This window comes from Epinephelus moara, chromosome 5 (genome assembly GCF_006386435.1).
Source record: "Epinephelus moara isolate mb chromosome 5, YSFRI_EMoa_1.0, whole genome shotgun sequence".
In the NCBI taxonomy this organism is placed as follows: Eukaryota; Metazoa; Chordata; class Actinopteri; order Perciformes; family Serranidae; genus Epinephelus; species Epinephelus moara.
The window spans coordinates 40,192,304-40,205,161 of record NC_065510.1 but is presented as its reverse complement, the minus strand read 5'-3'; the positions used below and the strand labels follow the sequence as shown (position 1 = coordinate 40,205,161).

The following is a 12,858-nucleotide window of genomic DNA, read 5'->3' as shown; positions in this document are numbered from 1 at the left end:
TATATATATATATATATATATATTTACATGTGTGAAAATTCACAGGTACGGGCACAGGTAAAAAAAGATTAACTACATGTGGCTGGACAGCAGGTGAGAACAAAAATAGATTTTTCATTTTTCAGAAAAAAACAAATGAAAAAGAGCACACCTAAATCACTTTTATCAAACTGCAGTTCATTTTATTCTGAAAGTCAATGACAGATATCGAACCTTTGACCTCACAGACATTTAGGACTCCAGTGATGAAACTTTGCAGCCCGAGGATGAGGTGGCAGCCTACATTGAGGTCAAGACACCCAAGGAGGATCCTTTTGAGGTTTTTGTGGTGGTGGAAGGAACATGCTAAAATGTTTCCTATCCTGTGTCCTATCCTGTGAATGTCTTCACCATCCCGGCATTGAGCACAGCCAGTGAAAGAGACTTATCCTCCGCTGGATTTGTAATTCAAGAAAGGAGAACCCAGCTTTATGGAGAGAACCCAGCCTGTGTGTTTAATCACAGGTGTGGGTTGGGTGCGGCTTTGCCTTAGACATAATGACGGGTAACGGGCCGGTTCTGGTACTGAGCTTTACAGGTATCGGCGAGAGCGATACCTGTAAAGCGGCGTAGAGCTGAAGGGAGCGGATGGTAAATGGGTCAAACAGACACAGAAGTATGTGGGGCATCGGTGGCTTGGTGGTAGAGCAGGCGCCCCATGTACAAGGCTGTTGCCACAGCGGCCCGGGTTCGAATCCAGCCTGTGGCCCTTTGTTGCATGTCACTCCCTCTCTCTCTCCCACTTTCACACTTGTCTATCCTATCAATTAAAGGCTTAAAAATGCCCAAAAAATATCTTTACAAAAAAAAACAGACACAGGAATTTCACCCAGGAGATCACAGTTTGTGTCTCATGTGAAACCAAAAGTCACTGTGGTTTAATATAATGTGACATAACGTGCGGCCGTTTTGCACTGATGTCACCAATGTAATGTATTTATGGTGCGTTAACTTATTGTTATGTAACAAACATACTTATTTTAACCCAAACCATGATATTTTTTCTAAACCTAACCAAGTAGTTTTGTTGCATAAACCTAACTGTGATCTTCACTACATTAATCATGTTACAATTGCTTACAGCTGTAAGTCACATAGAGATGCTAAAGGGTGCCCTGTACGTTGCTATCAGATGCAGACAGGTGTGAGAAATTGGCAGCGTTTGATGACCTGAGAACGAGAATGAGGAACCATAATATATATGTATATATATATATATATATAGTATATTAACATATTTCTCCTCCATTGTCGTTCAGCACTTGTAAATGTAAGATTTGAAAGTTTGTCTTCACGGTATTTGTACCCCCTCCACTGTGATTGAACGGCTGAGGTGACAGTGGTGAGCGTAGTGTTTTTACCCTAAAGTTGAATATTTGTCAGCTCTCAGACAAAAAAATGCCCAACAGGCAGCGCTTAGCTCAGAATTCACGCCCAGCATCTCAGTGTGCTGCTTATGTTTGTAGCACAGCGTTAATATGCAAAGCTCCAATTAAAAACATTATGGCGTCATATATTAAAAAAATAAATTAAAAAAAATGCTTTGATGGACAAGTCCCTGTAGGATTGTGGTCTGTCATTTTGGAACTGTGAAAATCTCTATCCCACTACTGATCTACAGGTGGCGATGATGTGCAAAGAAATGTAACAAAGCCATTCAATTAACATGCCAAGGCCAGGAAAGAGAAGAATTTTAGCAAGGAGAACATGGATGTCAACAAAGCAGAATTTGGGATTTTTAAAAAATCAGCTTTTCAAATGTTTTATGAGGAAGAAATTCACAAAACACAATTGAATGTCAACAGAAGCTTGTTTGTTTCCACAGGGCGCCTTTAAAGGTTGGTGGTTTGGTCCCTAACCTTCCTCATGTTTAAGTACAAGAAACTAGAGCATTAACTGCTCCCTATGTATATGTAGGGAAATTTTGGGGCACAATCTGTATGTAATGTAACGTAATGACTTTACACCAGAATGCCTCAAAAATCACCCTACATGTAGGCCTATATACAACCACTATAAAATGAGTTCTTTCACTGTATTTTTTTTTTTTTTCATCAAATCTTCTACCATTTGTTAATATTCAGTTAATTACTGATAAATACACGTTTTTTAGTAAGTAAATACAAAAATAATGTGCTCTTAATTTTGGACCATTTCTATCTCCTTGTCTTTCTTTCACATGACATGTAATGATGACTTACACACACAAGAATAAACACTCACCATGCGAAACCAGACACACCTTTCTCCAGCAGCAGAGGAATAGTAAGTTTCTAACATACCAGATCCCTTCATGAGATCCTATTCACGTCCTCAATATCTCCCCGGGCTTCGGTGTCTGGGTGTGTGAGACAGACAACAGCCTCTCAGTCCCATCACAACAAAGGTAACCAGCCACTTACACACCTTAGGGCCTCAATCCAGTTTCAATACACCTCATGGACGGATCACATCAGCATGAAACTGACAGCTGGGAGTGAATGGAAACCAAGACATGAGGTGGAGTGTGTTGTTTTTTTTTAATGCTGCTGTTTGTGTGTTTTGGTGTGGTGCTGTGTTCATCCTGTGTGTGTGTGTGTGTGTGTGTGTGTGTGTGTGTGTGTCTGTCTGTCTGTCTGTCTGTCTGTCTGTCTGTCTGTCTGTCTGTCTGTCAGTGCAGCTGTGTAACCAGCCCCTGTGTTGACAGTGCCAGTCCAAACACAAACATCATTGGTTTTTAATGATGTGATTATTAGGCCACACACACACACACACACACACACACACACACACACAGACGGACACACATAGACACAGACACACACACACACACACACACACACACACAAACAACATGGTCCTGATGAAGACAAATCCACAGCAGATTTGATTAATGTGATTAATTAATACATAGATGTAATAAACTGTTTGATATTCCATGTGTCCGTCCGCTGCTGCACTGTGTGAACTTGTGTCCGTGCATAAATGAATATTTACAAGTTTGTGTGTGTGTGTGTGTGTGTGTGTGTGTGTGTGTGTGTGTGTGTGTGTGTGTGTACAGTAGGACAAGCTCTGAGCAGCATGTGTCTCAGTAGCAGCTGTCCAGAGGCCAGGTGGCTGAACTGACCTCTGCACACACTCACACACTCACTGAAACACACACACTGACCCCCGCACCTTCAGCTTTACTGCATGGCCATAAACCAAAGATAACACAAACACCTCCTAAATCAACAGGTTAGATTGAGCAGCACCAACATCACAGCCGTCAGACAGATCCACTTCTCATTAGCAGCTCTGCAGCCCTGCTAACCTGCCAGATCCAGCATCAACGGGATCATTGTTTCTCACACTGGAATCGCAAGAATAAAGACATATGAATGAAGCTTTAAAATGTGACTTCATAATTACTGCATGCTTCCACTTGTTTTGTTTCTGACTTACATAGTTTGTGGTGTGCAGCAATGCTTTGTCTCTCTTTTCAGTGTGAGTGTCAGCGAGCGGATGTCTTTATTTATGTGTGGTATTATTGTGTCACATTTAATCTAATGTGGGATGGGCCATTTCAATGGTATGATATAAATGACATTTTAAATAACACATTCATTATTTGTACTATCAACAAAGACTCCTCAGTGGAAAATGAGAAAGGATTGGATTAACTGGTCCTGATACCTGTTGTTACTATTACTGAGACCGCTGAGATAGTTTTAACACAAATTGTGAGCTTCAAGGGGAGAGGACCTATTATACTTTTGTGTAATTTGTGTCATATATAAAGTCAGATCTTCATATCTAAGGTCCAGTGTGTAAAGTTTAGGGGGATTTAGTGGCAACTATGAGAATTGCAGAGTGCAACCAGCTGAAACTTCTTCTAGTTAGAATTCCTTCAGTTTTCGTTGTTCAGGAGGTTTTTACCAGGAGCTGAGTTTTCCACAGAGGTCTCTCCAAAACAAACAGACCTGGTAATTTAAATCTGTAAAAACACTGCAAAAAGCAGTTTCACTTTGAAAAGTGTGTCTTTTTCCGATTGGTGGCCGACATGAAAGCCCCAATGGCCCTATCTGGAGCCGCTGTTTAGCTTATCCTTCCTGGGCTACTGTAGGAAAATGATGGAGGACAAGCTCCCTATGTTGATATAAACGGCTTATTCTAAGGTAAGGAAAACACATTAAGTCTTATTTTCAAGTAGTTATACACCAAAGAAAAAAAAACTTTTATATTTAATTCCATTTCTGCCAATATATCCCCCTAAATCCTACACACTGGCCCTTTAAACATGATCTAAGTTTTAAATAATGAGGTAAACAGAAGTAATAGAAGTAATACCTGTGAGCAAAAACCTCCGGTTTCCTACCATACACACTCATCGCTCCATTTCCAACAGCTTTTTTCTACTCTGGTGGTTACAGTATGATGTAATAGTGTGCTAGGTGTCTTTATATGTTCATCTACTCCAGGCATGCCACCTCAAGTGTTTGCATTGCGTAGCTTATACCGCTAAAATCAAGCCACATGGTAACATCAGGGATATATGTAATCTTAGTTGCCGATGTTGTAAATTTCTCCCTGATTTTGGATTTTATTCCTGCTGGGACATGTTTGGATGTATTTAATGCCTGGTACACACTACACAACTTTCCTGTCTGTTCCAACAGTCACTATGTCACATTACACGATTGTGGAGTCATAAAATCGTGCCGTGACTTGGCCGACAGACATGACACACTACACAATGCTTCACACCAATCATCCCTGATAGTCTTTCACGATGTGTGTGATGTCACCGGGTTATTCTTGTCCTAATTTTATTACTTTTACTATTATTTGAGTCACTGTGTCTGTTCATGTGCCAACTGAAATGTTGATGTAGTAATGTAAAAAAGCGCCACCAGATGGCAGGAGCTACATTTGAAGTACCGTACGCAAACATGCAGGTCACTGAATCCTCCACAACAAGTTCCTGCAAATGTTTCACAATAAAAGCCTTTTTAGAAAATAAAGGGATTCTCTCAACCGAAGTTATAAGAGGCTTTTAATTTGAAAGAGATACAGGAAGTTGTTAAGTTTGACATGACAGCAGATCACTCTGTGTTCCTCTGACAGAAGCAGTCGTGAACGACAAAAAGAAAATCAAACATGCAAGACTTTCTGTCGGGACGTCGTGAGGCGGCCCAGACGCGGCTTCAAACGTCGTTAACTATGACATCACATGAGATGAAACGATGGATTGTCGCTTACAACACTCATTGACGTTTACGATCCATGCCGAAACCGTATGTCGCTGCATTGGGCTAGAATCAGGCTGATATGGTGTAGTGTGTACCAGGCATAAAAGTGTTTATTGGTGATTTTTCACAGTAAAAAGTGCCGCAATTCTTCATTACAGTCATTCCCCGGCTGAAGTGACAGTGCAGAGATGCCGATACGAAATCCTGCAAATGCTGACCAATCAGAGCAGACTAGGCTTTTTTGGGAGGCATGCTAGAAGAAAAACAGAGCCTTCTCACACAGAGGGTGGATACAGGTGTTCCAGCACAGACAGTATGAGGAAAACTAAGTGTTTTTTGATCATTAAAGAATGCAAACATGTTCTAGTAGAAACCTTAAATACAAGGCAGAAGCCGAAAATGAGCACAACAGGTCCTCTTTAATAGGAGCGAACCACTGAAGTGAGTCAAAACTTTGGATAAAGGATGATGCTTGAAACGAATACATTTATAGATCATTATTTGTTTCAAAATTGAAGTGTGTAATATATTGAAATAAAAATCACATATATTTCTATTGGCAAGGTGGAGTGTGGTCAGACACTACAAATATAGCACTGAGATGTTCTCCATACGCTGCTTCCGAGAAACGTAAATCAAGTTTGTCAAGTTGCACCTGTCTTCATTGACAGTGCCATCTAACTTCCTGAGCTCTGGAAATATAATAGATCTTTGTTCATGTTACCTGCAGGGTAGATGACATTTTCCCTTCATGAGAACAACAGCGACTTGCAACGACTTCAAACACCTGACAATGTGTCATTCTTGCTTTACTTTGTCATGAAGATTTACTGTAAATAGTCACCAGACACTTTACTTCTTTAGCACATTTCCCACCATCCAAAGAGAAAAATAAATGTTACACAGATATAGACTATAACATACAGGCTGTCACCTTGAAAGGACAAAACACTTAATTGTGCCTTTATAGATTTCTACAATATTTACCCAGTTGTTATTCTTCTCTCTGTAGTTTTATGATTGCTGTTTTTATCTACATTTGCCTCTGTTTCTTTTCCTGAGGTTTCTTCATTTTTCTCCCAATTATAATGCGTTTGTTCAGTTCAGTATAGTTTTTTTGGTCTTTTTCCATATCTGTATAAAAGTTCTTAGGACAAATGGAGTCATAAGTTTTATGTTTTAGGCTGTATAGATAAAATTGACTAGACTGCTTTGTAATACAAAGGAGCTGTATACAACATTCAGAGCAAATCTATGATTCCGGGCCTTTCCAAAATCGGACTCTACCTACTCCCAGTCTGTCGCTGAGTGTAACTCTGTTTGTAGTCACCTTCACAGTTGAATGAAGCTCCCTCCATCAAGGTGTAGTTGATAAACACAGCGGCAAGCTTTGGGACAAACTTTCCTCTCTGTGGCGGAAAGAGGAACTGCCGTAACTTTTCATAATGATGGAGAAAAATAAAGCTTAATCCAATTTAATGTTCTTCATATGCATCTGTAGCACTTGTGTGCTGCTTTTGTTGACCTAATTTTTTTGTATATTATGTTTTTATCATTAAAAGAAATGAATGAACATCTTTTGGCTTTTCACTTTGTGAGCTGCTTGTTTTTGTAACAGTTCTTGTAAATATACAGCACTACAATCAGATGAATGCAACTGTTTTCTAGGGGCTAGAGAAGGATCTATTTTATCCTTTATATAAGGTAACCTTGAAAACGTTAACATCTGTATGACAATAGGCCTATAAATGTTTATCTTAGTTTGTGCAGTTTATGTTTATAAGGGTAGTCACAGAACTTTATTTGTCCGGAGCACCTTCTATGGTGAACACAATATGCACACGGGTAGTAAATCAGAGTCAGTGCAGGCTTTTGGAGGGTTTTATAATTCACATCCACTGCTCACTAGTTGATTTGGGACGGCACTCAGTCAGTACATTTACATGCACGTAGTTGTCGAGCTAAGCTCATAGCTCGGCTAATCAGTCAAGTCGGACTTCTTGTCTTGTCTGAGTATACATGCAGAAGAGAAAATCGAATTTCAGACCAAGTACATCTGACTCCGCCTCGATAGGCGGCGCTGTGTCCTTTTTAATATAATGCGTACTGAACTAGTTCTGGTTGACCCAAAGAGGAAGCTAACAATGAATAAAGATGGCGGAGCATGAATGTAGTTTCCTCGTCTGTCCAGAAATGCGTCTTCTGCTTCTTGGCCGCCATAGTGTTTGTTTGTTTTTCCGGGAGTTACTGCACTGCTGCCATGTCATCTCCTTCTTCCGGGTGAAAGCCCATGAGAGAAAAAGCCGAGTCCGACTCCAGTCGGAATAAGTGGATACATACAGCAATAGTTCAATTTTCAATCGAATTATCTACTGTAGGTGTGTTCATTGAGCTACGGATAGTTCAGTTTCAGTCGGACTAAGTTGTTTACATGCATTTAAAAGTCCGGTTTCAGTTGGACTAAGCCAATAATTCAGTTTTCTCAAGCTGCATGTAAAAGTACTGATTGTGGCGGACTCTCTGCAAATGCGGAAATGGAGTGAAGTGGGCAGGGAAAGGGAGTAGGGTGTGGTTTGGGCAAGGCCCTCAGAGTCTGAGCAGGGATTGTCTGCATATGGCTCTCATGTGGAGGTGGCTGATCCGGCAACTAACAGTTAATGGTGCTAACAACACGAACAGTGCTAACAACAGTAACTGTGCTGACAGAGCTAACCTTCAACTGGGGGAGACCGGAGAATAGAAGTTACACTTTTGCAACCATGACTTCGCCATCAATAGCTGTAACCACCTGCAACTCCTGTGTTGCACAGTGCAGAGCAGCAGCAATGAGCTAAACAGTGGGATTCACAACAACAAACAGAGAAGCTGGGATCACAGCATACACAGAGGGATCATGACTTCATTCTCTGCTCAAAACACCATTACTCCACAATATCTTTACATAGCAAACAGTTGTTCGCTGCTATATTAATGCTCTGAATATTGTGTTCCTCCTCTTTAATGACCAGTAAAATATTTAGATACTCAGTTTGGAGAAAATATGACTGGCAAACCAATAATCTGCACTGCCCTCAGCAAGATTTAAGAATAGCTTGACCTGGGTTTAAAGTGTAGTGTGCGTGTGTGTGTGTGTGTGTGTGTGTGTGTGTGTGTGTGTGTGTGTGTGTGTGTTGGGGGTGGGGGTGGGGGGGGTTAAGAGGAGGGCAGGTTAGGCTGTGTCTAAACAGGCTGTGTGCCCTGAAGCCTTGTTGTATTGCAGGAGATAGAGGGGTCACCCTCCATCTCCTCCCCTTTGCTTCCTCTCTTCTCTCTTACTTCAGCTATAATACACCACCATCAGTGACCGGCCTCTGCCCTCCTGTCTGCTCTCATGTCTCTGTCTGCTCCCCTTTTGTTCAGCTATATTACAATTCTTTCCTGTCTATCCCCAAAAACCGCTGTCTGAGTAGACTGTGGGAGTGTGTGATTGTGGGAGTGTGTGTGTTTGTGTGAGGGGTGGGATGGGGGACTCGAGGGAAGTATAACACACACACACACACACACACACACACATACACACACACATACTGAGTACACACAGAGTACACATCAGCATTACAATCACACACAGCTGTTTGTATTCTGTCTTAGGAGCCAGAGAGGGATCAAGACAGAAGAGAGAGGAAGACATGCCTCACCACAGATCTGTCAAACGTCTCGAGATGATACATCACTGAGCCCTAATGAAGAATCACTACTTCTGCACTGTAATCCACTAAAGTAATTCCAATAGGGACTGGAATCCAGTAATGAGGTTACTATTTGTACATGTAAATGAAAAGTATCTATGAAAAATTCAACCAGTAAGTCACTACAAAACTTTTCAAATGTAGCACAGGTGACCCTTTAATTTGAGCCCCAAGTGTGATCGTGTGTCATCACGTGTCCTGCAGGTCTCTGAGGTCTTCTGATCTGAAGCTGTGCCATGACATAGGCCTACATATATTATATACATATATATATATATATTATCTGTGATGACAAATTTCCAAAAGCCTCCATCATTTATTATGGCAAATTATATAAAAAACTGTAAAATATATACACAACAGTTATGACAGTTATGTCCTGAGTGACAGCCCTGTAGCTCTATGAGTAAACAGGCGTCCTTAAAAGCTGATTTAACTTGTTTTCATGTTTTTTTCACTACATGGATTCCACACCTTAAAATAATTGTTGAGCATACCCACTGCTATTATTGAAGATCAGCAAAATGCTGCATTTGCGAATAAGTCATAATAACCCATGGGTCTGTCTATTGGTAGGTTGCCACTTTGTTTTGTAGCAGTTAAAACTAATCGATCATCATCCAAACAAGAGGAAGAAAAAGTTTCTGAAAGTCTGACTTGTGTGTTGGAAAGCTTCTCTCCTGTTTGCTGAATCTGCTGTTTGAAAGAAACTCATAACTCTTCATTTATGAAGCCAGTAGCTGCTGTACTGTTTGATAATTTAAACTGAGGAAACTCATCCTATTTATAATGGTTAAAGATAACTTAACTTAATTTGCATATGCAGTGCAGTTACTCTGGATATGAAAGTTGTAGAGGGCTCATCGTGTGGTCCCACTAACAGCAAGTGCGACAGGTGGTGTTTTATGTGTCTTATTAGTGCACACTGTCTGGAGGCAAAAGAGCAACAAATGTGTGTTAGATACAGCACTTCAGTCTTTGTTCAGCCCTGTGGACATCTAAGAATCAGATGGGTTTCCCCCATTTTGTGCACGTTAGATTTCACCGAGAAGCTCTGTCGCCTTCCCGAGGCCAGATGAATAAAGCATCAGGTGACCGGGACACTGCAGTGAGAATGAAAGTCCCCTTCCGAGGTCAAACTGTTGCTGTTTGACTGACGGCCAGTTGGAAACCTACGCAGTGCGTGTGTGTGTGTGTGTGTGTGTGTGTGTGTGTTTGTGTTTGTGTGTGTGAAAGAGAGAGAGAGAGAGAGAGAGAGAGAGAGAGAGAGAGTTGCCGGACAGACGCAGTAGCAGACGTGCCCGCTCCCGTCTCCCTCTCTCTCTCTCCTATCACACACTCTCGGGAGCAGCGCTTTGACGCACCACGCAGAGTTGGATTATAGTATTGCGCGCTGGTCTTTCACAGGGCTTTTCCCTCCCTCACATTTCTTACACCCTTGCCACTGACCGGCCATTGATATCTGATCGGAATCAATATCTCTCCACCACGGTGACCTGTGCTGAGCTTTTTGGGGAAACCGAGCGCTGCCGCTGCCTCCTCTCCGGACGCGTGTTGTGAATTAATAACCAAGACAGCCTCACCTGGAGTGTGTGCGTGTGTGTGTGAGAGAGAGTGTGTGTATATGCACTAAAGTGTGTGTGAGAGTGTGTTTCTCTGGATCAGATCAAGGAGCGAGGTGTTTCACTGGCTTGGTTCCGCACATATTCCATACACAGACACACCACACACACACCGGGGGGATTTGGGCACCGCATGCCGGGGACATGTGGAAGTTTGCGCCGCTGTAGCGCAGCCAGAGAGCCGGTCCACCGCCTCGTCGACCTCCCCTCTCCCTGCCCAGGGGGACCAAATTCCCGGTTCACAGCCTTCACACATCGAAACCCCTCCAAGAATACCCAAATGTAAAATTCAGAACGAGAAATTTCAGAAACACACGTCTGAAAGGGGGAGGACAACGAAAAAGGAGGACGGCATCCCGTTGCGTGCAGAGTTTGGTGAGCTGTTTCGGGGATTTCGGGGCTTTAATTTTTTAACGCCCTTGTATTTTCTCAGTATTTTGTGGGTCTCATATTGGCCCCCCACTTGCCGCAGTGATGGTGGGAGCTCTGAGCCCCGTTGGCCCTGGCCGCTCCCCGGCGACTGCGCTGGGGCTGCTGGTGGCTGTTCTGGTATCGGTCCTGTCCGGCGGAGCGGACGGCCAGCCCTGCCCGGCCCAGTGCTCCTGTACCGGGACTACAGTGGACTGTCACGGCCAAGGGCTCCGCAGCGTGCCCAGGAACATACCCCGCAACACGGAGAGACTGTGAGTACTGTGAGTGGGGGACAGCTTTAACAGCGCAGTTTGTAACATTTCAAAAACAATTTCAACACACTTCACAGGGGAAATCACCAGAATATGATCTATTTCTGTGTCAGTGATGCTGAAGAACAAGTGTGCACTGATCTCATACTATTTAGAATTTAATAAATATGTGCTTTCCCTGAAGGGCTTTAAGAGTTTACAGCAATCTTATCACACTTTCTATTTGATAACCTAAATTATATAACCACCATTTTTTAGGATCATATAATATTTCTAATTTTGAAATTAACAGTCTCGTTCTTATATTTGTTTTTGTCCATCATTTTAAACGGCATACTGATGTGTATTAAGAGGATTGTTTCCTTGGGGACCACATCTTAATAGCGCAGGGCTCTACATGTGACCAAAAAACTCCTCACACCTCAGGCTGTGTAAATGCTGCTTAATGCACATTTTTGTTTTGTCATAGAAACAGTAAAAACACTCGAGATTTCGTTGCTCGTGTTTAATGGGAGGCTTCGTTATTGCTGATCGCGGAGCTGAAGTTAGGGGCACTGCTGTGGTTGTGTTGGTGGTTTCGCACTGTTGCATTAGCACAGCCTCCGTAGACCACATCGGTTTGTCTGGAGACCAGCAAGTTAATCAAAAACGGATTTGGACAAGTGGGCTTTGAGTTAAACAGGCCCTGTTTTATTAGTCAGAGACCTCTTGATGAAATTAAAATTTGTCCAGTGTAGTGCAGGGGCTCCTCTCAATTTCTCTGACGCTCAAATGACAATTGTGCATCGGCCACGGCACACCAAGTTTCAACAAAAAGCCCTTCAGTAGCTCACCTGCTTTGCCCTTGTTTTATTACCATATGATATGTCATGTACTGACAGTGCCCCTCTTTACCCATTTCTCTGTCCAGGGACCTGAATGCAAACAACCTCACCAAAATCAGCAAGGCGGATTTTGCAGGACTGAGGCATCTGCGAGTGTTGTAAGTTGTCTTTTATCTATTTTATTTTCTCCTTTCTTCTCTCTCCTCCTCTGCAGATGCAAAAGAAAAAACCCAAATACTCTCACGCACAGCTCTGACAAGCAGCACCTTGCATTTCCAACAACTTTTTCCTCCCCAAATACCACAACACAGATTTAACTGTTTCCAGTCCTGTTCAGCATCATCACCCAGCAGCCCCGGAGCTGCCGCATGCAGCACTGCGTCTGGAAGCGGCGGTTTCTTTGAGCCCGCATGTGTGTCTAAACAGAATAGCAGCGGCACCTGTTAATGCTGTCGTGTTAATCTGCCAGTGGAAGTGTCAGGAGGGGCTTATTTTAACCACCGGGCAAAGAGGGAAAGAGATAGCGGTCATTAGGTGTAACCGCGGAGGGAGGAATGCAGCTGGAAGGGAGGGAGGGTGGAAGCAAAGGAAAGGAAAGGAAAGGAAAGGAAAGGAAAGAGTCAAGTAAGAACAGGTTTCTTACCTGGGATGTATCCAGAGTGGGACAGGGATAGCCTGCTTTTATTGTGTGTGTGTGTGTGTGTGTGTGTGTGTGTGTGCTATTCAGTTGCTAAAAGTGAATGGCAGGGAAT

At 42.5% G+C, this 12,858-nt stretch overlaps 1 protein-coding gene across 3 annotated transcripts in view; it reads left to right on the top strand.

The window, feature by feature from the left end:
- The first annotated feature begins 10,226 nt into the window (after positions 1 to 10,226).
- slit2 (slit homolog 2 (Drosophila)) overlaps positions 10,227 to 12,858 on the top strand; it is a 126,501-nt gene continuing 123,869 nt past the window's right edge. The window contains exons 1-2 of one of the 3 annotated variants that reach the window (XM_050044422.1): positions 10,227 to 11,282; positions 12,193 to 12,264. In XM_050044422.1, coding sequence (XP_049900379.1) covers positions 11,074 to 11,282; positions 12,193 to 12,264 — 281 coding nt within the window. In that variant the 5' untranslated portion in view covers positions 10,227 to 11,073. The remainder of the gene's footprint in view (positions 11,283 to 12,192; positions 12,265 to 12,858) is intronic. The other 2 variants (XM_050044420.1, XM_050044421.1) reach the window with 2 other exon arrangements.